General features: G+C 48.4%; 1 protein-coding gene across 6 annotated transcripts in view; it reads left to right on the forward strand.

Annotated features, from left to right (window-relative positions):
- The window catches only part of cep85l (centrosomal protein 85L), a 361990-nt gene that overhangs the window by 305711 nt on the left and 33392 nt on the right, over positions 1-22887 (forward strand). For 5 of the 6 annotated variants that reach the window (XM_085997327.1, XM_085997326.1, XM_085997324.1 and 2 more), the window contains 3 exons: positions 7676-7784; positions 16221-16409; positions 20834-20986. In XM_085997327.1, the coding sequence (XP_085853453.1) occupies positions 7676-7784; positions 16221-16409; positions 20834-20986 (451 nt within the window). The remainder of the gene's footprint in view (positions 1-7675; positions 7785-16220; positions 16410-20833; positions 20987-22887) is intronic. The other variant, XM_085997325.1, reaches the window with a different exon arrangement.

Below are 22887 nucleotides of genomic sequence, written 5' to 3' on the forward strand. Positions count from 1 at the left end.
ACTTACCTCAAGTATGTATCTGACATGAGAAAGGAATTGCAAGCTGCTTATGAACTTGCTGAGTCTGTTTCTGCCAAACAGAATAAAGGAAATAAGCAGAGGTATGACCAGAAGATCCGTTTTTCCCAACTCATGCCTGGTGACCGAGTTCTCATACGGAACCTAGGACTTCAAGGGAAACATAAGTTAGCAGACCACTGGGCTTCTACACCTTACATTGTTGAAAGTCAAATGTCACAACTACCTGTGTTTCGGCTAAAACCTGCAGGTGGGAATGGACCCATAAAAATACTGCACCGGAATCATATCCTGCCATTGGGACAGCAAGTGCGTCTGGATCCGCCAGCGGATAATGAGCCGACACCTAGTAGGAGAACCCTGCAGAGAAGAAGAAGGAAAAAAACGAGAAACCAGGAAAACTTTGTTCCAGAAGACAGAAAACCCATGACACAGTGTGTGGATCATGAGGAACCTGATGAGTCGGAAGATGAAGAATGGGATCTATGGTACGATCTCCCAGAAAGACGCATAAGACAGAATCTGGATGAATTGTCTGAACCATTTAGCTCAGACTTGGACATGGTCTGGGAAGAACCAGATGCTTCCGAGAAGGAGATAAAAGAGACTGAAAGGCATGATAACAAAGGAACCAACGCCTCCAACGTAGTTGAAGGAACTGAAGACCGGGTATCCGAAATAAGGAGCTCACAGCGAGTTAAGAAGGTTCCTGAAAGATTGACATACAGTAAACTAGGAGTGCCAAGTGTAATGATAGCCCCTACGGTTCGATATGTTACCTCCCTTTATACATGGTTGGGAAGCATGCAACCCCTTATGTGTAAAGCTCATTAGTCATGGGGACATGCCTATATTTGGTAGGGGGGGAGTGTCATACCCACTGGAAATGTTATGTATGCTAAGTATGGTTATCAATCTTTAACTTAGACACTGTATTACCATTGTTATAAATCCCTGGGTTAAAGTTGCCCATGTGAAGGTACGGCAAGAACTTTTAAGGACACAATGTGACTAAGAGCAGACTTTCCATAATTCTGCACCAGTATCAACTGTTGCAGACAGTGAGGCTGCGCAGTCTCCAGGCAGAAACCCCAGGAGGAAGGGGTGGAGTCGGGTTTTTCGAGCGGGAAACACGAGCGACTGGAAGAAAAGGGCTCAGGAGGCAAATGGCTGCCGCATCCCGTCCCGGGCTTCCAAACTCGGCCGCCGCCCTTCGTATTAGTAGCTCTGCATCCAGAACTCAAAGTGGGATTCAGTGATCGTGAAGAGAATTCAACGAAGGGGTTCGGAGTCGTAAGTCTTGCAGACATTATACATACCATGAGCTCCAACTTAAGCACGCCAACGAAAGAGTGCACTCGAATTTGGACACAGGGACAGATTCTCCTTTGAATCCATATAAATGGAGAATGTATGTTTATTATGTCTAGATTCATTCTAATGTATGCAAATGTCTAATTTAGGTCATTGACCCGTAATCTTCTTATACTGTCTGACGTTAAAACTATAAAATAAGATAATTAGAATTAAGCCATTGTAGTAGTGATCTCCTTACTGGACTATAGAATACTGTCTACAACAGAGACCACATCTCACATATATCTAGAGAACCGTGAAGGGGTTACAAACACAATTGCATCAACATGTTGTATGCTTGTAAAACAATTACGAAAGGATTGCTGGGCACTTTTTCATCAAGACAATCGCCCAAAATATGTTGTAAAAGTTCCCAAATACATGAAAATTGGATTTGTTACAAAATAGTTCAAAAAAATCATAGGGGGCATTTGATGGAAGGCAACACCTCTTGGTGGGTATGGTTTGTGTTCCTGGGTCTGTCATAGTAGAAAGCAGTGTGGTAGAAACATCTCATGCTTTAGTCTTCAACAATTATAAACCCTCTGGGTTCCTTCACTCCTAAACATGATGCCATTTCTACAACACCACATTTTACTACAACAAATGCAAAACCATAAATCACATCTGGCTGGCAGTTTTACTTTCCATTAAATCATCTATTCTAGTTAAATATGAATTGCTAAACTAAATCTATTTCACATGAACAATCCATTTTGTGCTGTCTGTGCATCTGTGAAATTGAAACTTCCTATTGAAAATGCTGACAACTGGATGATTGACATGGAATATACACTAACATAGGAACATAATGGGTAAATATTGAACCTTCGGCCCATTGATTGAAATTGCAGCCACCCACTGTTGAAGTTAAAGGCTGCTTTTGGTTTTGATTGATATCTCTTCAGCACGTTTTTTAAATTTCCCATTTGCTTCTTGCCAACTGCGCCTATGTGAAAGTGCTCAATGAGTGTTGTGATTCTAGCTCATGTGTTTTTCTTGAAGGTTGGAATCCCCTGAATTTATTCTTCCTATTTTTTTTTAAATTTCACTTGCTTTTACCTCACTCTTTCTCTCTCTCTCTCTCTCTCTCTCCCTCCCTCACTCACTGGAGCACCACTTGTCTCTGTTTGTGACAGAGGTCGTAGATGATGGCTTACATCTTCCCAATGTTTAACTGAAGGAAACTGTGGCTCATCTGTGACCGGATGTCAGATAATACAGAGGCAGTGGAAGGGTTGAAACAGGCAGTGGCGAGGTAGAGCTGAGTATTATCAATGTACATATGTGGAATGGGCGGAAGCCCCACCAAGCCAAACTTACAATGGTGCAACTGCCCCTCCTGGAATTTCTAGGCCTGTTTCTCTAACAAAGGGAGGATAATTACTATTGCTTAATCATGAGATTTGAGAGTGTTAATTCTTATTTAGATTTCTGTCTCTAACTACAGTATGGATAACAGGGTGTGTTCTTTTCTAGTGGTCACTATTTCACTCATGCAAAGTATTCTCCTGTAACAAAGTGAAATGGTTCTTGGCTAATGGAAATGAATGTATCAGCTACATTTATGATCACTAATCTAAGTTCACAGCCAGCATTATCATTGTGCTATTGTCTGTGACTACTTTGCGTACTGGTTTCTGCAGAGCAAATTTGACTTTTCTGAATTATTAATCGGACTGGATATAAGGTTATGGAGCTCAGACGCTCAACAAAAATAACTGGCAAACCTAGAGTGAATGCAGCCTTTGGTTTAAGGGATTATGTATCACGCTTTTAATCTGTAAAACAAACAAGCCTAATCGGTACAGTGTTTGGTCACATAGGGGGAGAAATTTGTCTTGGGCATTAACCCAAAAATGGGTGATCGCGAATTGGCAGTCCATTTTACACTTCCGCCTGTTTTGTGCTACCGCCTAAAATGAGTTTTGCGCCCATTGTCTAACAGACTCAAGGGCCAATTTTAACCCCCCTCCCCCGCCCACTCCCGACGACACCACTTCGAGGCAGCATCCTGCCCTCCGCTTGGTGCCCTCTAATGTCGTCCGTAATTGTAACACCCAGGTGTCGAGGAGCAAGGGCCTCATAAAATTCAAAAGGCGGGATCTGATGACATCAATTGGACCCCGACAAGATCCTAATGCTCAGTTGTAGGTTTGTTGCCCAGTGCCGGCCTCATCAAGGAAGCCTGGCATCATGTGGGAGCAGGCCCAGCAGAGGGCCGATAAGATATTACTTTAATATTTGGAAGTTTCCTGCTCCTCCTGGCCTCATTAGAAAACCTTGGGTCACCCCTGCCCTGGGCTTCCCCCAACCTTAGTCTTGTCTAGTCTTGTTCTGATGAAAGGTCCCAGACCTGAAACATTAACTCTGTTTCTCTCTCCACGGATGCTGCCTGGCCTGCTGAGTATTTCCAGCATTTTCTGTTGTTATTGTAATCTTGTCTTGTCAGCTGTACAGGGCCTTCTTTCCACCACCAATTGGTGGTGCTCCGATTTTCCAGTGTGCTTCTGGAGCAGGTGCCCACCAATGTGCTTGTGGGTGTGGCTGCCTGCCCCAGCCTTGCTAATGGCCTCATCCCTGCAGTTTAGGACAGGGTCATAACTTCCTCAATGGGTTGGGCGTTCTGCTCCACTGCACCTGATTTTTTTCTCAAGCGTTTTTTTAAATAAGGAACAAATATTCAAAATAATAGGATTACTTACTGTCAACAGATAATCCAGTGGACCACTTAGAACTATTAACCAAACAATTAGGAAGGCTTTGCCTAATGTAACCATAGTACCAACAGAGTGAGCCTTTCAACTTTCAGCCATAGATTTAACAGTGCAGTTCTTCATTTTCAAAAGACACGTTTACTAGATCTGTTAGAAATCCTAACCAACCACTCAGAAATCTTAAATTCTGCTTGCAAATAATTGGATTCTTAGAACTGTTTAATATAATATTAGGATATTTGACTCAGTGTCAGAGCAGTTACTGAGCATTTGCTGAGGCTGTTACTGCTAAACCCTCATAGCCCATTTGAGTAATATGTGAAATAACAACAGAAAATGCTGGAAATACTCAGCAGGCCAGGCAGCATCCATGGAGAGAGAAACAGAATCCACGGATGCTGCCTGGCCTGCTGAGTATTTCCAGCATTTTCTGTTGTTATTTCAGATTTCCAGCATCCGCAGTATTTTGCTATCATATGAGTAATATGTGAAGTCATTTACACCAGGAGAGTCAGACCAGTTTTCATGGTGCAGGTGTGTCTGTTATAGCAGCTTGGAAGTGTAAGAGACTGGTTGCAGAACAGCACTGGGACAGGAGCATTGACGTTTCTGGCTAGTCCTTTCAATTGCAATATTTAGAGATGCTGCTGTGTCTTGCTGGCCTTTTCCATTCTGAAAAACACAAAATGTGCATCGCGCACATCAACCAAAGTGATTGTCCCGATGAAAGGATATTATGGGGGAGAAATTCATTATCGCCCCGTTTGGGGGCAGTAACCTTTGAAAGCTGGGAAACTTAGCGCAGGTGCTAATGATTCCCAGCTTTCATAAAATTGAGTTTAACGCTCCAGGAAGGAAGTGGAGCGCTAAATTAAGCGCTGCACTTTCTTCCTGGAGCGCTAAAGGATGCATGCGGGGGTTTGGCTGGGCAGCGCTGCAGCATTCCGAGGCTCCTTCCCTCCCTTAAAAGGAAGGGCCATCGCTGCAGGCTTTGCATTGGGACCAGTCATCTGGTCCTCGACGGAGGCCATGAACCAGCTCGTTCAGCCCCATGTACTCCAGCAGAGTGCATCGGGCTGATCGATCGCGGCCCAGGAAAAGGAAAAATATTTGACCCAAACAATTAAAAACATTTTTGGCACTTACCTCGGCAGCCTCCCCTTTAACTTTCGCCCCCAAAGCGCCCGGCCTCCCTAACAACGCCTCCTGCAGCTGCCGGTGTTTTCGCCCAGCGATGCTGCAGGGGGTGAAACCGAAGTTCGGGTCCGGGGCACAACCGGGGCGATGCGCACGGCAATGACATCATGTTCTCCGGGCAAAGGAGATCGGGGCGCAATGCCATACTGCCGCTGCAAACCTCCCACCAAATTTAACGGTAGGCGATAATCTCAGGCAGTAAGTGGTCAGCGCCCCATTATCGCCCCCCCGGAGGCGATAACTGGAGGCGCAAAGGCACCCAATTTCTCCCCCATTGTGTATTTACAGCATTATCCGCTTTTGCTTCATATAAAGCTGGAATTTCCTAGAAAGATTTGGCATAACTATGGCGTATGAATGGAATGATGCTGGTCTTTTTCCCAAGGAACTTCGCACGGAGCTCTCTACACCAGTTTTACGCTGAAACATTCCTATGCGCGAATTTCCTCGCTGATTTCCCAAGTTACATTCTGACGAAAGGCCATCGACCTGAAACGTTAATTCTGTTTCTCTCTTCACAGATGCTGCCTGACCTGCTGAGTTTCTCCAGCATTTTCTGTTTTTATCCACCGAAACCTCACCTGGCTCATTAACATAGCTCTGCCCCTCACCCGGCTCATTAACATAGTTCCACTCCCACTGGTTCATTAACATAGCCCCGCCCCATCACTGGCTCATTAACATAGCCCCGCCCCTCATCTGGCTCATTAACATAGCCCTGCCCCTCACCTGGCTCATTAACATAGCTCCGCCCCTCACGTGGCTCATTAACATAGCTCCGCCCCTCACTTGGCTCATTAACATAGCTCCGCCCCTCACTTGGCTCATTAACATAGTTCTGCCCCTCACGCAAAAGACCAGAGAACTTGAGTTTCCCGCACTTACGCCGGTTTTGAACAGGTTTAAATTTATGCAAAAAAAATGTAGGCACAGCATAGCCTGAAGTCACTATTTCTGGCGTTTTATAGTGATGTTTTTAGCGATTTTTAAAATGTTTAATTTCTCCTTATTGAGACTTGCACTGTATTTTATATATTTTTGAATCATTTTCTGGCATCAGAATCTGTTACATTAAAAACAGAAAAGCTTCCAAATTGCAATTTCTTAAACATGCTGTGCTTATTGTACATAAATGATGGTTCGCTGGCATCAAACTTTAAGTTTTATAACATCAATAAGATAAAGAGGGATTTAAAGAAGGAAGATGCCACATATTCCTTCTGGCTTTCTTCTTGCCCCAATTGTTTATTCTGATTTCCACTTATTTTACACTAGTTTTTACATTCTGGCATATGCTAATGCAATTCTCATGAAATGTGGGAATAAGTTCCCATCGGCAAGATTAGCCAAGAAATCAGTGTAAATTTTGGCTTAATTTCTGCATATGTGCGATCCATGAATTTCCGGGCCCATATTAATCATAGCTTCAGCCTTTGTGGTTTTTTTAATTTTTTATCTCTACTAATTGTTAGTCATTCCTATAACTTCTCCAAAATTCCCCAAAGACTGGTGGAAGCTTTTGTCTGTTATCGAGGCATTACCTGAGGGTTTAAAAAAAGGTAGCTTTGCTTATTGCAGTCATAAAACAGTTCAATAGATTGATGAAATTGCTTATTTTGTACAGCCTCTGGCAGTTTTATGGATGGGTTGAGGGGAATTTTAACCTAAAAAAAAGGGGTGGGTTAGGAGTGTGGGGGTAGTTAAATTGTTAAAAATGGGATTCTGACCTGATCCCACCTCCAAACCGGCCTGCGAACTTCTGACGATCCCCCCCCCCCGCCCCCCAACCGTCCTGTTCTCCTCCCAACCCACGGTCATCCTCGGACCCCCACGTGCTGCTGTGGCCGGCCCCCGGCCCCCATGCGTTCCCGTCCCCAGCCTCAGTCCCCAGCCTCTCAATCTGGCTGGCTGGGGATGGAAAACCGAGGCCTCACTTGCAAATCAGGCCTTGCCTAGAACGTTGGCAGGGCCTGCGGGAAACCCGGCCTCGGAGCCCCTCCGCACACCACCCCCCCCCCAACCCCCAACCAGCCTTCGTCCTTAAAACCCAGCCCATTATACTGGCCTCTGTAGCAGTGTTTCTTGGCTTTTTAACAGTTATTGGTGAGATTTTATTGTTCCAGTAAAGATGCCACAATTGGCTTCCACACTTTGCTGATTACTGGAAGCTGAGGTTACCCAGCTGAACTTCATATTGTTTGCACTAGTTGCCACACATATAAATTTCCTTCACACTGAATTTATGAAGCAGGCCTAGAGAAAGATCCATAGGATTTAAAATACTTGCGAGGAGTGATGGCAGAAACAATAATGGTTTGTTTGGAGGCTTATGTGGAAATTTAAAGTCAAAAGAACTTCCTTGACTCCTGATTTTCATTTTTTTATAGCCAGGAGCAGCAGATTTTGCAACTTCAGCGAAAAATACAAGAAAATGAATTCCGAGCACAAAAAGCACTTTTGGAACGGTGTGACCCTGCGCTCATGATGAAAACACAGGTAACTCTGAACCCTATGACACTAATACAATATGATACACAGGGCCAAATATCTGCGGCTCTTCTGGTGCACTCCCGCCGTAACTCTGAGAGGAACTTAGACAGGGACATGTAGACGACAGGTCCTGGTCTTACTTTAGCGATTCCTTGCGTCGTGGAAGATGCTGAGCCTCTGCCTGCCCCTTACAAATCAACAATGTAGGATGGCCTGTGGCAGAGGCTCTTAAGGACCAGAATTCCCATGTCCCTGGCTCTGGCGATGCTGGTGAGACCAGGTGGGCTAGGTTGCTGATTGTTGTATGTGGGTTCCAACTGGGGACCAAGCTCAAGATGCAGCCTGGATCCATGAAAATCTCATGCATTTTAACCCAGTAATGATGCACAAAAGTCATATTCAGGGAAGATGTACATCACCATTTTTGCCCACAGCACCAAGAAATTATTTTATGTCAAAATGAATTATTTTCAACAGTACCAATTTATTTATCATAAACAAATCCAGGTGTCAGCCTTGGCTCAGTAGTAGCACTCTTTCCTCTGAGGCAGAAGATTGTGGGTTCAAGCCTCACTCCGGAGACTTGAACACTTAATCTAGGCTGACACTCCAGTGCAGTACTGAGGGAGGAGGTGTCATCTTTTGGATGAGATGTTAAACTGAGGACCAATCTACCCTCTCAGGTGGACATAAAAGATCCCATGGCACTATTCAAAGAAAATCAGGGGAGTTCTTCTGGTATTTTGGCCAATATTTATTCCTCAACCAACACCATCAAAACAAATGATTAGTTAAACAGAAGTCATTACTCCATTGCTGTTCGCAGGGCCTTGCTGTGCACAAATTGACAGCCACATGTCCATACATTACAACAGTGACTATACTTCAAAACGACTTCAGTGGCCGTGAAGCATGTCAGACCGTCATGATGTCACGAACGTCACTATATGAATGGAAGTTATTTTTTTCTTCTTTATTCACCCTCTCATAGTGTCAGCTGGTAGCACTCTTGCCTCTACGTCACATGGTTGTGGGTTTTATAACCCACTACAAACTTGAGCATTTAATATAAGATGACACTTCAGTCCAGGACTGAGGGATTGCTACATTGAGAGGTGCCTTTTTCAAATGAGCTTTGTCCTAATCTTGGTTCCCCTTTCCTTCACTGCTTCCAATGCTTGCACCTCCTTGCTTTAGTATGACAACCAGAAATGTACACAGTACTCCAGGTGTGCCCGCACCAGTGCTTTGTGCAGACTCATTGGGGGGGATTTTCCGGGGGCTCAGCGGGTGTGATCAGTGGCAGGTCGGGTGGGAAAATTGATTTTTTCAGGGTCCCGCTGTCAACCCGCCGCCACGCGCCTTTCCCAAATGTTGGGTCTGTCAGCGTTGAGCAGACCCAACACGCAGCGGCGGCGGGGGGGCAATTAAAGTCATTATGACCTTGTTAACAGAACATTAAGAATTATTTTTAGCTCACCTTCAGAGTTTACCAGGTCACCCAGGGGGTCCACGCTGCTCGGGGATCACATCAAGTAAGCAGGGCGGGAGTTGAATGACCATGGAATCATCTCATTGCTTGACGGCTGCAAATGTGCTATAAAAGCTCCCATTTCACAGCTGTTCATTTTCCAAGCTCAGAAGCTGTTACTTACTCCATTTGCAAAACAGATTGAGCTTTATGCAGGCTGCAAGTGTTTGGAGTAAACTCTCTGTCCAGTGTCACCTCATTGGAACAACCTCTCTCACCATTGACAGATCACTTCTATCATCTCAAGTTCACCTGCCATCTATTCCATCAGCAGTGGTGCTGTTGAAACTATCTCACCTTGGTCCTCAGAATCCCACCACGATCAGCCCTAACACCAGCAGCACCAGGCACACCAGCAGCACCAACAATCACACCAAACTTCTTCACAATCAACTGATGCTGCACAGGACAGAGGGCATCAGCACCCAACCACATTGCTGCCCGGGAGGCCAAAGATGGCCTCACCATGGCCAGATTTACTTCACTTGACGCTGTACACCCTGGCTGCCACATGATGTGCCAGGTTGGCACCACCCCACACCAACACCACAAAGCATCCCTACAATGCCCAAGCCATTCCTCTCACACTCCTGACCATTGCGGGGGGGGGGGGGGGGGGGTACCGTTATGTTTTACCATTCACTGCAACACACTAAGGCCTAGAAATTCAGTTGGCTGCGCCAGCCGTTAGCACCTTAGGAGGAGCAGATCTCGAGCGCTAGGCGCTTAGCGCCCGGGCGCTGCGCGATCTGCGCCTCGCCCCAACTTCAGTAGACATTTAGCGCCGGCGCAAAGTCTTTGCGCGTGCTCAGCTGCGCGCGCAGATCATGACGTCATTTCGTCGTGCAATGCCCTTTGTGCGCCCGGAACCGGAACTTCACTCGCGCCGCCCCATTGTGCACCGGGCGGCCCTAACGACTATGAAGTGGAACGGTACACAGCCGAGGCGGGCCGCGGGGAGCGCAAATTAAAGGGCACTTACCCTGCACTATAAAGGGCAGCCATTTTGCAGCATTCACTCTTGTGCAACGGATTTTTGGAGAGAGACCAAGGAAGAGAGCTTACTGCTTTGGCCCAACACTAGGACAGGTCTTTTTGGCTTCAGGCCAGAGCTTTGCAATTATCTTTGCCTTCATTGAGATCTCAGTGTTTGCCAGCATATTATGGGGGCTGCATTGGGTGCCAACGCTGAGTTTCAGCCTTATGTCGGAAGGGCTTACAGACGCCGTGAGAGAGTGGCAGCCCTGGCTAGACGCAGAGGGGGCAACAGGCGTCGCCAAGTGAGGCCTTACCCACCCAGGGTATACCGCCAGCAGTTCTCCTATCTCAACATGTCTGCCGCGCAGTGTGTTAGGAGGCTGCGATTCAGAAGGGAGGTGGTTGCAGACATCTGCCAGCTGCTTCACAGAGATCTGCGTCCACAGCTGATGCGCAGGACGTCTCTGTCGGTGGCAGTGAAGGTGACGGTGGCTCTCAACTTCTATGCCACCGGCTCCTTCCAATCCGCTGCTGGGGACATAGCTAACATCTCCCAGTTCGCCGTGCATTGCTGCATCCGCCAGGTGACCGATGCCCTTTTCAGAAGGAGACGTCAATTCATCTCCTTCCCCATGACCCTGGACAAGCAGCAGCAGCGTGCAGTGGGATTTGCAAGAATAGCGGGCTTCCCCATGGTGCAGGGCGCCATTGACTGCACGCATGTGGCTTTGCGGGCACCTCTGGAGCATGCCGAGGATTACCACAACCGGAAGGGCTACCATTCCCTCAACGTACAGCTGGTGTGTGACCACAGGCAGCGCATCCTAGCTGTCAATGCCCGCTTTCCAGGCAGCAGCCATGATGCCTTTATCCTGCGACAGACAACTGTGGCTGACATGTTCCAGGCACAGCCTCACCCAAGAGGATGGCTTATCGGGGACAAAGGCTATCCTTTGTGTACCTGGCTCGTGACCCCGCTCCGCGCGCCCATGACCCCTGCTGAAGAGGCATACAACGAGAGCCATCAAGCGACCAGGAACCTCATCGAACAAAAAATCGGCGTCCTGAAGCAATGGTTCCGCTGTCTGGATCGCTCCGGGGGAGCCCTCCAGTATTCGCAGGAGCGAGTCTCCCAATTTGTCGTGGTTTGCTGCATGCTGCACAACCTGGCTATCTGTAGGACTCAGGCACTGCCACCTCACGTTGGACCACCACCTCAGGAGGAGGAGCAGGAGGAGCATGAGGAGGAGGAGGACGAGGAGTACCAGCCCAGGAGGGAGGCAGAAGGTCCAAGGGCCGCCCGTCGGCGGCTTATTGAACGTCACTTCTAGGCCCCCTGTCAGGGAATGGCTTGTGCCAATGAAAGAACATGATTGCAGCCGCTCCGCAAGCCCTCAGCCGGTTAAGGCAACAAACACTTCAAAGATCAAACATGGACAATGTGAATAAATAAAATGGTTTATTGTACAAACTCAGGGCCCTTCCCACATGAAAACCAAGAACACACGAAACCCCCAAAAAACACTCACACACACGACTCACTCCCACAACCTGGGGAGGATTAACAAAAGATGTAAACAAAAATGGCCTCATCCTCGGCCTTCAAAAAACAACCATTCCAAAAAAAACAACATTTGGACACACCCTCTACTTTGTGTCCCGCGAGGGCGATGCCCTCTGCAAACTTTGCCGGCCCCTGGACGCCCTGCTGCTCCTCCTCAAAGTGAGGCCAGTGGCTGCTGCAAGGCTGGGGGAAGGCTCCTGAGGGGCACATGTCGTGACGGCAGATGCCCTTGGGGGTCGGCCTAGATGAGGTCTGGCCCTCGAGGGGCCGGCTGGTGAATGCTGCAGCTGTGGCTGGCCAGCATCAGTCGCTGCAGCAGCTCATGGCAGCTCCACTGGGGGAGTGGCAGTGGCGGCTGGAGGAATGGGGGCAAGCTGGCAGATGGCAGGCGGTCGCTGGTCGCCTGAGACACTGGCACTCGCCCGGGCCAGCACTGCAGCATGCGCAGCAATCTGCCGATGGACAGACTGCTGTGCTGCTGCAGCGCGCCGGGTGCCCTGGCGATGCCGGGCTGACACAGCGAGCGTGGCAGCAGTGAGTGCCTGTGTTGCCCTGTTCTGTGACCGCATCAGAGCAGCCAGTGACTGCACGGCACCACTGATCACCTGGCCAGTCGCTGCCAGAGAGGCCCCGAATTCGGTGACACTCCGAGACAGGGACTCGATGGCCTCAGGCATCCGTCCCACTACCCCCATGAGCTCCGTGTGCCGGCGCTCCGAGTCCGCTGACATGTCCTCGAGGCGGCGCATCTCCTCGGCGTTGACCGTCTCCGGACTGGAGGCCGGACTCTCCCTCTGGGGAGAAGGCCGCCGAACTGGCCGACCCTTCCTGCGTTGCTGGACGCCGCTGGGCCCAGCAAATGGACTCCCCTCCGACCCTTCCCCCCTCTGGGGAGAAGGCCGCTGAGCTTCCACCCCCCTCCCGCGTTTCTGCAGGCCGCTGGTCCCAGGAGCTACACTCCCCTCCGACACTTCCCCCACGCTCCCCTCCAGGGAAGACGTCTCCCCTACAGTGGCATGGCTTGCCGCGGCTGAGGGTTCCCCTGATGGGCCGCCTTCCTCTTGCTCCTCCTCCTCCTCCTCTTCTGAGGGGCTGTCACTGGCAACTTCAGGGACCTCCTCCTCACCATCTGAAAGCAGGAAGGCACAAGAGTAGCTTTAGAGTGAGGAGAGGGCGTCAGCGAGGGATGCATGAGTGGTGGCATTCAGCGCATTGGTCGGACAGTGGCAAAGGATGTAGATCTGATGCGCTAGTGGGACGAGAGAGGTCCAAAAGGTGATGTCCTTACCATTGGTGCCCAGAACAGGGTCGGCATCTCCAGATGCAACGGGGCCAATCACCCGGGCACCCATGATGCGCTCCACGCGCTGTTGCAGCTCGGTGAGCGGCTGGATCTGGGGTCCGCCTCCCCCGGTCACAGTCCGGCTCCTCTTATTATTGGCCAGCTTGGCCTGCAAGAGAAAGGACGGCCTCTAAGTACAGTGTGTAGCCCTGATCTTGTGTGCACTGCCTCCCATGGTGGAATAGCCTGGCCAGTGTGTAGCCCTGATCTTGTGTGCACTGCCTCCCATGGTCGAATAGCCTGGCCAGTGTGTTAAGTGCACAATGTGCAATTGATGTTCATGACTGTCCCATAGCTGCTGCATGAGGGCTGGCCATTAGGGCTTTCAGGTCCCTTTGCCCATAATGTGAGGTGCACATGCAAGGATGAGGAGGACACTGGAAAGGGTACTCACCCTGACAATCCTGGTGAGGTCATTTAGCTTCTTGCGGCATTGTACAGCGCTCCTGGGGACCTCACTGTTGGATGTCACCCTGGTGGCGACATGCCTCCAGGCTCTCCGGTAGACGCGGGCCGGCGGCTTCCTCCCATTGTCTGGGAACAAAATATGGCGTCTCTTCTCAACAGCGCTAACCAGCACCCTCAGATCATGCTCTGAGAAGCGCTGCGCTCGTTCACGGGCCTTCTCCATACTTTGAGGCGCTATTTGGGTCCAGCAGCAGTGTTCAGGCCTAGCTGGAGGGCTCCAGTATCCAGGGCGTAGCAGCAGACCACTCGACCCTTCCCCCTTAAGAGCTGGCCGGCGCCAGGGTGTCTGCTGTCAATCAAGAAATGGCTGCACCTGCGCTGCGCCCGGCCTTGGCGGTATCGCTCAGCACCTCCGGCTTAGCGCCTAAAGAGAGCCGTGCATCGCCAGTTTTAGCGCTCGAGCAAACTCTTAAGGCGAAGCTAATGAATATCGGCGAAGTGGCCTCGAATTTGCGCCGGGCGCAAACTTTAGCGGCCGCCCGACTTTACCGCCCCAAAAGTGGCTATAATGAATTTCTAGGCCCAAGACTCTTCCAAAGGTGCACACAGATCTGTCCAAGAACGCAAAGTGTTGAAAATAAAGGTTTCAATGTTTGACATCACATTAACAGAAACTTTACATGAGCATTGTAAAAAACAACCAAGTGCCTACCCTTGTGTGTTGTTAGCTGATATGATTGGACTAGGATGAGGGTGAGTGTGAGGGGTGGCTAGTGAGATGGGGATAATGTAGATAGAGAGGGATGAGTGGAGGTGCAAGGTAAGCTGGTGTGAGTAAGGATATGCAGGAGTAGAGGAGGGAAGGCAGAGTGATGAGGATGTGATGAGTGGCACAGCAGGATGAGGTTGAGTGCGGTTTGCAGTAATGTTTTGTGATCTACTGAGATCATTGAAAGGTTTGCGCCACTGCAGCCTGGTCCTCCTGACGACATCCCTGCTTGTGTCCTCCTGTGCAATGTGCAACCAGGCTGCGTTGGTGTCCTGGGGAGGTATCTTCCGCCCACTGGAAGGGAAGAGAAAACCTCCCTGCATGCGGCGACACCCTCCATAAGCATATGGAGGGAGTCATGGGAGAGCCTGGGTGCAGCCGTGCACCTTTGTGCAGTGCTTGTCAGTGTTTGCAGCATCTCAATGCGGCAGAACACTGACAGCAGAACTGTCAAAATCATTTTGGACATGGCCCCTTTAAGGAAACCGGCTGATGACCTGCTTCCTTCAATTGGCCGGCAAACGCGCTGGGTGGATTTAACAAGCCCAATCAGGGGAAAATCATTTTGGACAACGTGCTGGAGCCGGCAACGAGGCCGGGACCTGCCACTGACATTGCCAGCTCCGGACCCGCTGAGGTTGGTAGAATCCAGCCCCATCACCTCCAGTGATTTGTGCTCCAGCTATCTGACTGTACATCCCAAGATCCAGTTAGCTTTCCTTACTGCTGCTGCACCGTTGATTTCAGTCATCTATCCACCAATTCCTACTATCCTTCTTCAGTATTGTCATGTAGCCTTGACATTTAGTTTATTTTCCCAATGTTTATTTCCCTTTCCCGCTCTTATTAACTTGCATTTATTCTGCATATTAAATGCCATTGGTTATTTATCATCCCATCATGCCACCTTACCCAATTTACTTTGTATTTAGTTATCCGGTTACTTATTGTTTGAAACCCTGTTCCCAATATTGCGTCATCTGCAAATTTAGACATTTTGCAGCTGTTCCAGGTTCAAATCATTATCTGCACTGTAAACAGCAATGTCCTAGCACTGATCCCTGTGGCAAACCATTAGTTTTCAATGGCCATGCTGACAAAGCTCTATTTATAACCACCCAGCGCTTCCTCTGGTTTAGTTAGTTTTCAGTCCACTCAAGGAGCTTCCTATCCTCAAATGTATGGCACTGTAAATTAAAAAAAAAAAAGTTTTTAAAAAAGCTGGCAGTGAAGTGAAGTCAAAAATCCAATTTCAGGGTTCAAATAATAAATATAATTTGGGAAATGAATATAATATGAACCCTTGGCCATCTTTTCAATGCTAAAAATCACATTTGCAAAATTGTCAACATATGACTTTTTCAATATCTACTGTTCACACAAAATGTAGCGATTTTCAAGATCTGAACTCAATGGGGTTCTTTCTTGGATTGTTAAGTATGCCTTCTGCTGGGCCATTCTGGAGTGGAGGGCTGGTATACTCTCTTTCCTATTTCCATCCTGGATGGAATTTGAATTGCAGGATTAATTAGGAAAAAGAGAAAAAAAAGAGGGGGTAAACAAAAGGCAGAGAAATGTGTTCTTAAACTTCCATCGTAACAGTGGCCCACCACTAACCCACCAATTTTTCCCTCTTGTTCGGGGAGAGCACCTCCTTTCCACTTTCTGACCTAAGCAAGGCTCCCCACCAGTGGATGAGTAAAATTACCACGTGCATTATGGTTAAACATCCAAAGTGTCCTGGCTGTATTTCCTTACATTACAAGATGGGATATGCAATGAAAAAAAAATCAAGATCATAGAACTTGAATCTCTTTTTAAAAAATGCCAATTTATTTTCTTTCCTTCAGCAGCATGAATCTCCATGTGAGAATACGAGACACACACACCTTACAGAAACATCCAAAGTGGTTGACTATGGAAAGAAAGACATGCAGCAGAAGTCGTCTGCAGCTGAGCTGGAGATTGCATGTCTCAACGCGTGCCTCAGGAAAAACACACAAAAATACATGGAAGATATAAAGAGAATGGAGGAGAAGGTAAAACCCCATGACTACCGAAGATTTATAGAACCAATAAAACTGAAACCAAAGCTACATAAAGTGCAACTGAGCCTTGATATTGCCCTGAGAATTTGTTAAGTATAAACAAAAATCCTGTCAAACTGAGTTTCATTCAACAACATCTTAGGAAATTTGTTCCCAAAATCTAGATGTATTCTATAGGGTTCTTTGGAGAAAAAATCGGTTGCTTTGCGCCTTCCGTTAGCGCCCAAATAGGGTGCTAATGGGGCGCAAAGCAACTAGCTCCCGGGTGCGGCGATGTTTGCACCGCTCACAAAATTGACCAGACACTTTGCGGCGGTGCTAAACACTATCGCCACGATCCCCTGTGCCTGCACATCGTGATGTCAGTCGAGCGTGCAACGCCCCGGTAGTGCCCCGGACCGGATATTGAGTGGCGCCCCCTGCCTTTCTAGCTGCCGCTAGCAACGACAGGTTGAGGGGAACGTTTTGCAGTTGGGAAGGGACTGGGGGAGCGCTATTTAAAGGCAACCACTTCCTGCCTTTTTTTGTTGGCGACATTTTTGCACCACGCATACTGAGAGAGAGAGACTTCTGGAGAGATTCAATGCTGTGTGAAGGAGTTTTGGGTACTGAGCAGCACTTTGCAGGTTCATTTTGATTTGACCTTCCTTACATCGATTTAGAAGAGACTATGGGGCTACACTCTGAGCTCTTTCCCTGGGCCTCTCCATTGTTCTTTCCAGCAGATTTGATGTACAGGTCTCTCCAGGCTGAGATTCAAGGCTGCAATGAGCAGGGTGTGGATGGAGAGCAAGATCGACCCTCCTCTTTAAGAACTGGCCGGCGCCAGTGTGTCTGTGTTCCATTGCTGACTGACATCACATGAGCTTCGCCAGTGCTCTGAGTTAGCGCCTCGCTCCTCGGCGTTAGCACCTTAAGAGAGGTGTGTAGCACATGATTTAGCGCTCCAATCCCCTCCAGGGGTGATAGGAGCCAAGTTTGCAGTCGGAGGCGATAATTAGCGCCAGGTGCTAAACTTTGCGCCAGGCCAATAATTGCGCCCCAAATGGGGCGATGCCGAATTTCTCCCCATTTATGTTTATTAAAAAGTAAGATATCTTGGGGATAATCCAGAATTCCAACCATTCTTACAGGAGTTTGGGGAGGAAGAATTGGTGCTCCATGTGCACAGTAGGGTAACTGTATGCATTTGTGCTCCTCATTGGAGCTTGACCCATTGGGACTGCACTTGATGAATTTAGCCACGGTGGTCAGCAACCTCACAGGATTTGTCATTCTCCGGAGCACGCTGACGCACACTGATACACTGACACACTGACACACTCACACACTCACACACTCACACACTCACACACACACACACACACACACACACACACACACACACACACACGGAGAGAGGGAGGGGAACAGTGCCAGCATGAACTGTGGAGCAGGAGAGAGGGAGGGGAACAGTGCCAGCATGAACTGTGGAGCAGGAGAGAGGGAGGGGAACAGTGCCAGCATGAACTGTGGAGCTGGAGAGAGGGAGGGGAACAGTGCCAGCATGAACTGTGGAGCAGGAGAGAGGGAGGGGAACAGTGCCAGCATGAACTGTGGAGCAGGAGAGAGGGAGGGGAACAGTGCCAGCATGAACTGTGGAGCAGGAGAGAGGGAGGGGAACAGTGCCAGCATGAACTGTGGAGCTGGAGAGAGGGAGGGGAACAGTGCCAGCATGAACTGTGGAGCAGGAGAGAGGGAGGGGAACAGTGCCAGCATGAACTGAGGGAAGAAGAAGAGCATCTGCTTGAACAGAAGGATGAGGAGGGGAAAGTAGAGTGCCAGTATGAACTGGCCATGGACAAAAATAACACCAGTGTGGATGGGGAAGAGAAGGCCGGAGAGTGGCCATGAACTTCTACGGAGAAGCTCCTGCTCTGTCACTGTAACTTGGTCAGAAGTACAGCAGTAATTGGGGTTTCTGCCGCAGTTCCATCAAAGTTACAGTGGCAGAACTGGAGCAACTCCAAGGAAATTCCTGACCAGCGTCTCTATGTCATGGTGATAACATTATAAACACTTTAAAGGCAATTTAGCAATTACATTTAGTAACAGAGAGTACCAATACATATCCACAGTAGCCTACAATTTTCCCACAAGGAAATTCCTTAATTTTTTGCTACAATCTTCTGCTATTTAAGTGATGAATTGTTGGGTATTTCTGCAGCTAATGTTCCAACATGCCCATGCCACATTGCGCTTTCAGTATAACTATATGTCATAGATTCTTCAGTTGTCAGCATTTTGGGGAAGGGGTCAGCTATTTTGAGGGTTGGTCCCCTGGTTTTACGGTAATGGTAGAGTGAGGGATATGTCAGGCCACGAGGTTACAGATTGTGGTGGAATACAAATCCTCTGCTGCTACTGGCCCAATGTGCTTCATGGATGCCCAGTTTTGAGCTGCTAGACTTGATCTGAATCTATTCCATTTAGCATGGTGGTAGTGCCACACAACATGATGGAGGATGTCCTCAGTGTGAAGATGGGACTTCTTCAGTACTATCTTTGGCAGATGCATCTGCAACAGATAGATCGAAGAGGACGAGGTCAAGTAGGTTTCTCCCTCATGTTGGCTCTCACCATCTGCAGCAGGACCAGTCTGACAGCTATTTCCTTCAGGACTCGGCCAGCTCGGTCAGTAGTGGTGCTCCCGAGCCACTCTTGGTGGTAGACATTGAAGTCCCCCATCCAGAGTACCACCTATTGTCCTCCCTCAGATGTTGAATCAGTACTCTTCCATGTTGAACACCACTTGGAAGAAGCACTGAGGTTAGCAAGAGCACAGAATGTTCGCTGATGATTGCACAGTATTCAGTTCCATTCGCAATTCCACAATAATGAAGCAGTCCATGCCCACATACAGCAAGACCTGGACAACATCAAGGCTTGGGCTGATAAGTGACAAATAACATTCGTGCCACACAAGTGCCAGGCAATGACCATCTCCAACAAGAGAGAGTCTAACCACCTTCCCTTGACATTCAATGGCATTACCATCATTGAATCCCCCACCATCAACATCCTGGGTGGTCACCATTGACCAGAAACTTAACTGAACCAGCCACATAAATAATGGCTACAAGAGCTGGTCAGAGGTTGGGTATTCTGCGGAAAGTGCTTTACCTCCTTGCTCCCCAAAGCCTTTCCACAGGCACAAGTCAGGAGTGTGATGGAACACTCTGCACTTGCCTGGATGAGTGCAGCTCCAACAACACTCAAGAAGCTCGACATCATCCAGGACAAAGCTGTCTGCTTGATTGGCACCCCATCCACCACCTTAAACATTCACTCCCTCCACCACCGGCGTACCGTGGCTGTAGTGTGTATCATCTACAAGATGCACTGCAGCAACTCACCAAGGCTTCTTCGGCAGCACCTCCCAAACCTGTGACCTCTACCACCTAGAAGGACAAGGGCAGCAGGCGCATGGGAACACCACCACCTCCAAGTTCCCTTCTGAGTCACACACCATCCTGACTTGGAAATATATCGCCGTTCCTTTATCGTTGCTGGATCAAAATCCTGGAACTCCCTCCCTAACAGCACTGTGGGAGTACCTTCACCACACGAACTGCAGCGGTTCAGGAAGGCAGCTCACCACCACCTTCTCCAGGGCAATTAGGGATGGGCAATAAATGCTGGCCTTGCCAGTGACACCCACATCCCGTGAATGAATAAATAATAAACTTTTGCTAGGTTGGCATGTATTCATTTTAAAGATTGAAAGAGTACTGATGAAATCATCGACTCTTTTTCAGCGTTTCAAAACCTCACTGGAATTTGGAGAGTGATGAGAATGCCCAACTGCATTCCCAACTTCACAGCAACATGAACAGCAATGAAATCCAGTCCCTTGTTTCACTCACTGCTGAGCATGGAGTAGAAACTCCAAATCCTGTTGTAGTGTAAGAGAACCATGCATTAAATTCACAAATGCTTACATTTGTGTTAGAATTGCATTGATCAAGAATGTGAGTACACAAAAAAGTAAGCATCTAGATATACAGAAGCATAAATAAAGGTCACAGAACCAGCAAAAATGGGATCACTACCCTTTCAAGCTTCTAAATGCTTCCAACGTACTTAATACCTCATTATATTTCCATGAATCTCCAGGAACGCTAAATTGTAATGCAGTTGAATAAAGCAGCCAGCCATTTAAATTTATGGAATATCCATAAGCCACATCTGGGATGTAGAACTGGTGACAATGATTAACATTATGACATTCTGATCATTAATGCTCATTTGTTCTCCTTCCCTCCCCCTGCTCAGCTGTGCAAATCATTAACTAAAGTACTAGAGGACCATTATCACCAATCCATGCGTTACTGAAAGGTCTGGTTTCTCATTAACAATTATTTACTATGCTTCAGGTGAAAGCACGCGAGAAATATATCAGCAATCTGAAAAAGAAGCTGCAAAAGGAATCTGAGCAAAGCCACGAGCGGCAACAGAGAATAGAAACCCTGGAGAGGTACCTCGCTGACCTGCCCGCCTTGGACGATTTTCAGAGCCAGAGCCAGCAGGTAAAAGAACTCGAGGGTCATCGATGGTAGAGTTTCAGAATTTGGACAAATATTTGTTAATGATCATGCACACTTATTTTTAGCAGTTGTCATTGTAAACTACTTCCCAGATATTGTATATTATTTTCAAAAGCTAAATACTGCAGAGGCTGGAAATCTGAAATAAAAACAGAAAAAGCTGGAAAAACTCAGGAGGTCAGGCAGCATCTGTGGAGAGAGAAACAGAGTTAACAGTGTAAATTTTTACTTTTGGACCCGTCGGGAGCAGGAGGAGCCCGGTAGAGCGCTGGAAACCCAGAAGTTTAGGTTCTCCCAGGTTCACGTCACGGACAGGTTCCCCGCCTGGAAGTCAGCCTGGCTTCCAGTCGGGCGGAGAATGCTGGACAAGAGGCCGCAACCCCAGGTAAGTGCGAGCCCCGACCCTGGGGGGGAGGTTCGATCCCGGGAGGGGTTCTGAACCCCGACCCCGGTGGGTGGTCTGATCCCAGGGGGGGTCCGATTACCGACCCACGGTGGGGGGTATGTATGGCGGGGGGCTGATCGTGGGGGAGTTAGGGGGCCCGGACAAAGCACGCCTGCTCCTCCTGGCCCACAAGGATTGCTCCCTGAGGCTGACCTCGTCTCGCTGCAGCTGCCGGGAATCCCAAGGCCCAGGAAACCCGGCCGGCCACAGTTAAACCTGAGGCTTCCAGCCTCATTATCATATTTAAAGTGCCAACCCGCCTCCTGGGAGTGGGTTGGCTGCCTGCTACTTGTCCTGCCTCCGTTAAAACTGGAAGTAGGTGAGTTGGAGTCGGGTTTGGGTTGGTATTCATATTTTTAACACTTTAACCTCCCACCCGACCCCAACCCACTTGTTTTTTGGGGTTAAAATTCCCCCCCAACATGTCAGATCAGTGACCTTTCATCAGAATTGTTCTGATGGAAGGTCATCGACCTGAAACATTGTGTGTCTTAAATTTTATCTGTCTTCCAGGCCGGCCGGGTTTCCCGTACCTCGGGAAACCTAGCAGCTAAAGGGAGACGAGGACAGCTGCGTGGAAGAAGTACGTGCTTTTGCAGAACTGCTTGTGGGCCAGGAGGAGCTGGTGTGCTTCCATCCGGTCCCCAAAGCTGACCTGTTAATCCCCTGCCACCCCCCCCCCTCAGAATCAGATCCCACTCCCCCCGCGATTGGACCCCCCAAGATCGCCGACCACCCCTCCAGGATCGCCAAACCCCCCTCCCCCCCACCCCAGGATCGCCTCCTCCCCACCCCTCCCCAGAATCAGACACCTCAACCCCCAGGATCAGAACCCCCTTCTCCCCCCAAGATTGGAAACCCCCCCCCCCATGCTATCACTAGTCCAGCACAAGGCTCCCTACCTGCTCCTGGCCTGCGGCCTCGTCCGGGCGAGGAACCTGCTGGGAAAAAAAAGAGCTAAAACTCCCTGACCACAACTCCCACCACCCCCCACCAGCTCGGAAATCCCACCCCTGTCAAGATCGGAGCCGTTAACTCTGTTTCTCTCTCCACAGATGCTGCCTGACTGGTTGAGTGTTTACAGCATTTTCTGTTTTTATTCTATTATGTATATTATTTTTATGACTGTATAGTACATTGAATCAAAAATAAATATAGAAAATACTGGAAACGCACTGGGGCCAGTTAGTGTCGAATAGAGAAAGATACATTAACATTTGGGCTGAATCCTTCAGCATTTAACATCTCATTGGGACATTTTAAAATCTATTAAAATCTGTTAAACCCTGTAATTCCTTCTTTATCTAAGTAGTTAGGATATCCAAATTTTGACCTTTTCCTGCACTTCTCCCCATCACAATTGTTTTGGTAAGTCCGATAAAGAGGTTCACAATTCTGACCATGTCTGCTCTGTTTTCCAGGATTATCTGTAATTATT

This window comes from Somniosus microcephalus, chromosome 9 (assembly GCF_052327205.1).
Source record: "Somniosus microcephalus isolate GS21.2 chromosome 9, FLI_Smic_1.0, whole genome shotgun sequence".
In the NCBI taxonomy this organism is placed as follows: domain Eukaryota; kingdom Metazoa; phylum Chordata; class Chondrichthyes; order Squaliformes; family Somniosidae; genus Somniosus; species Somniosus microcephalus.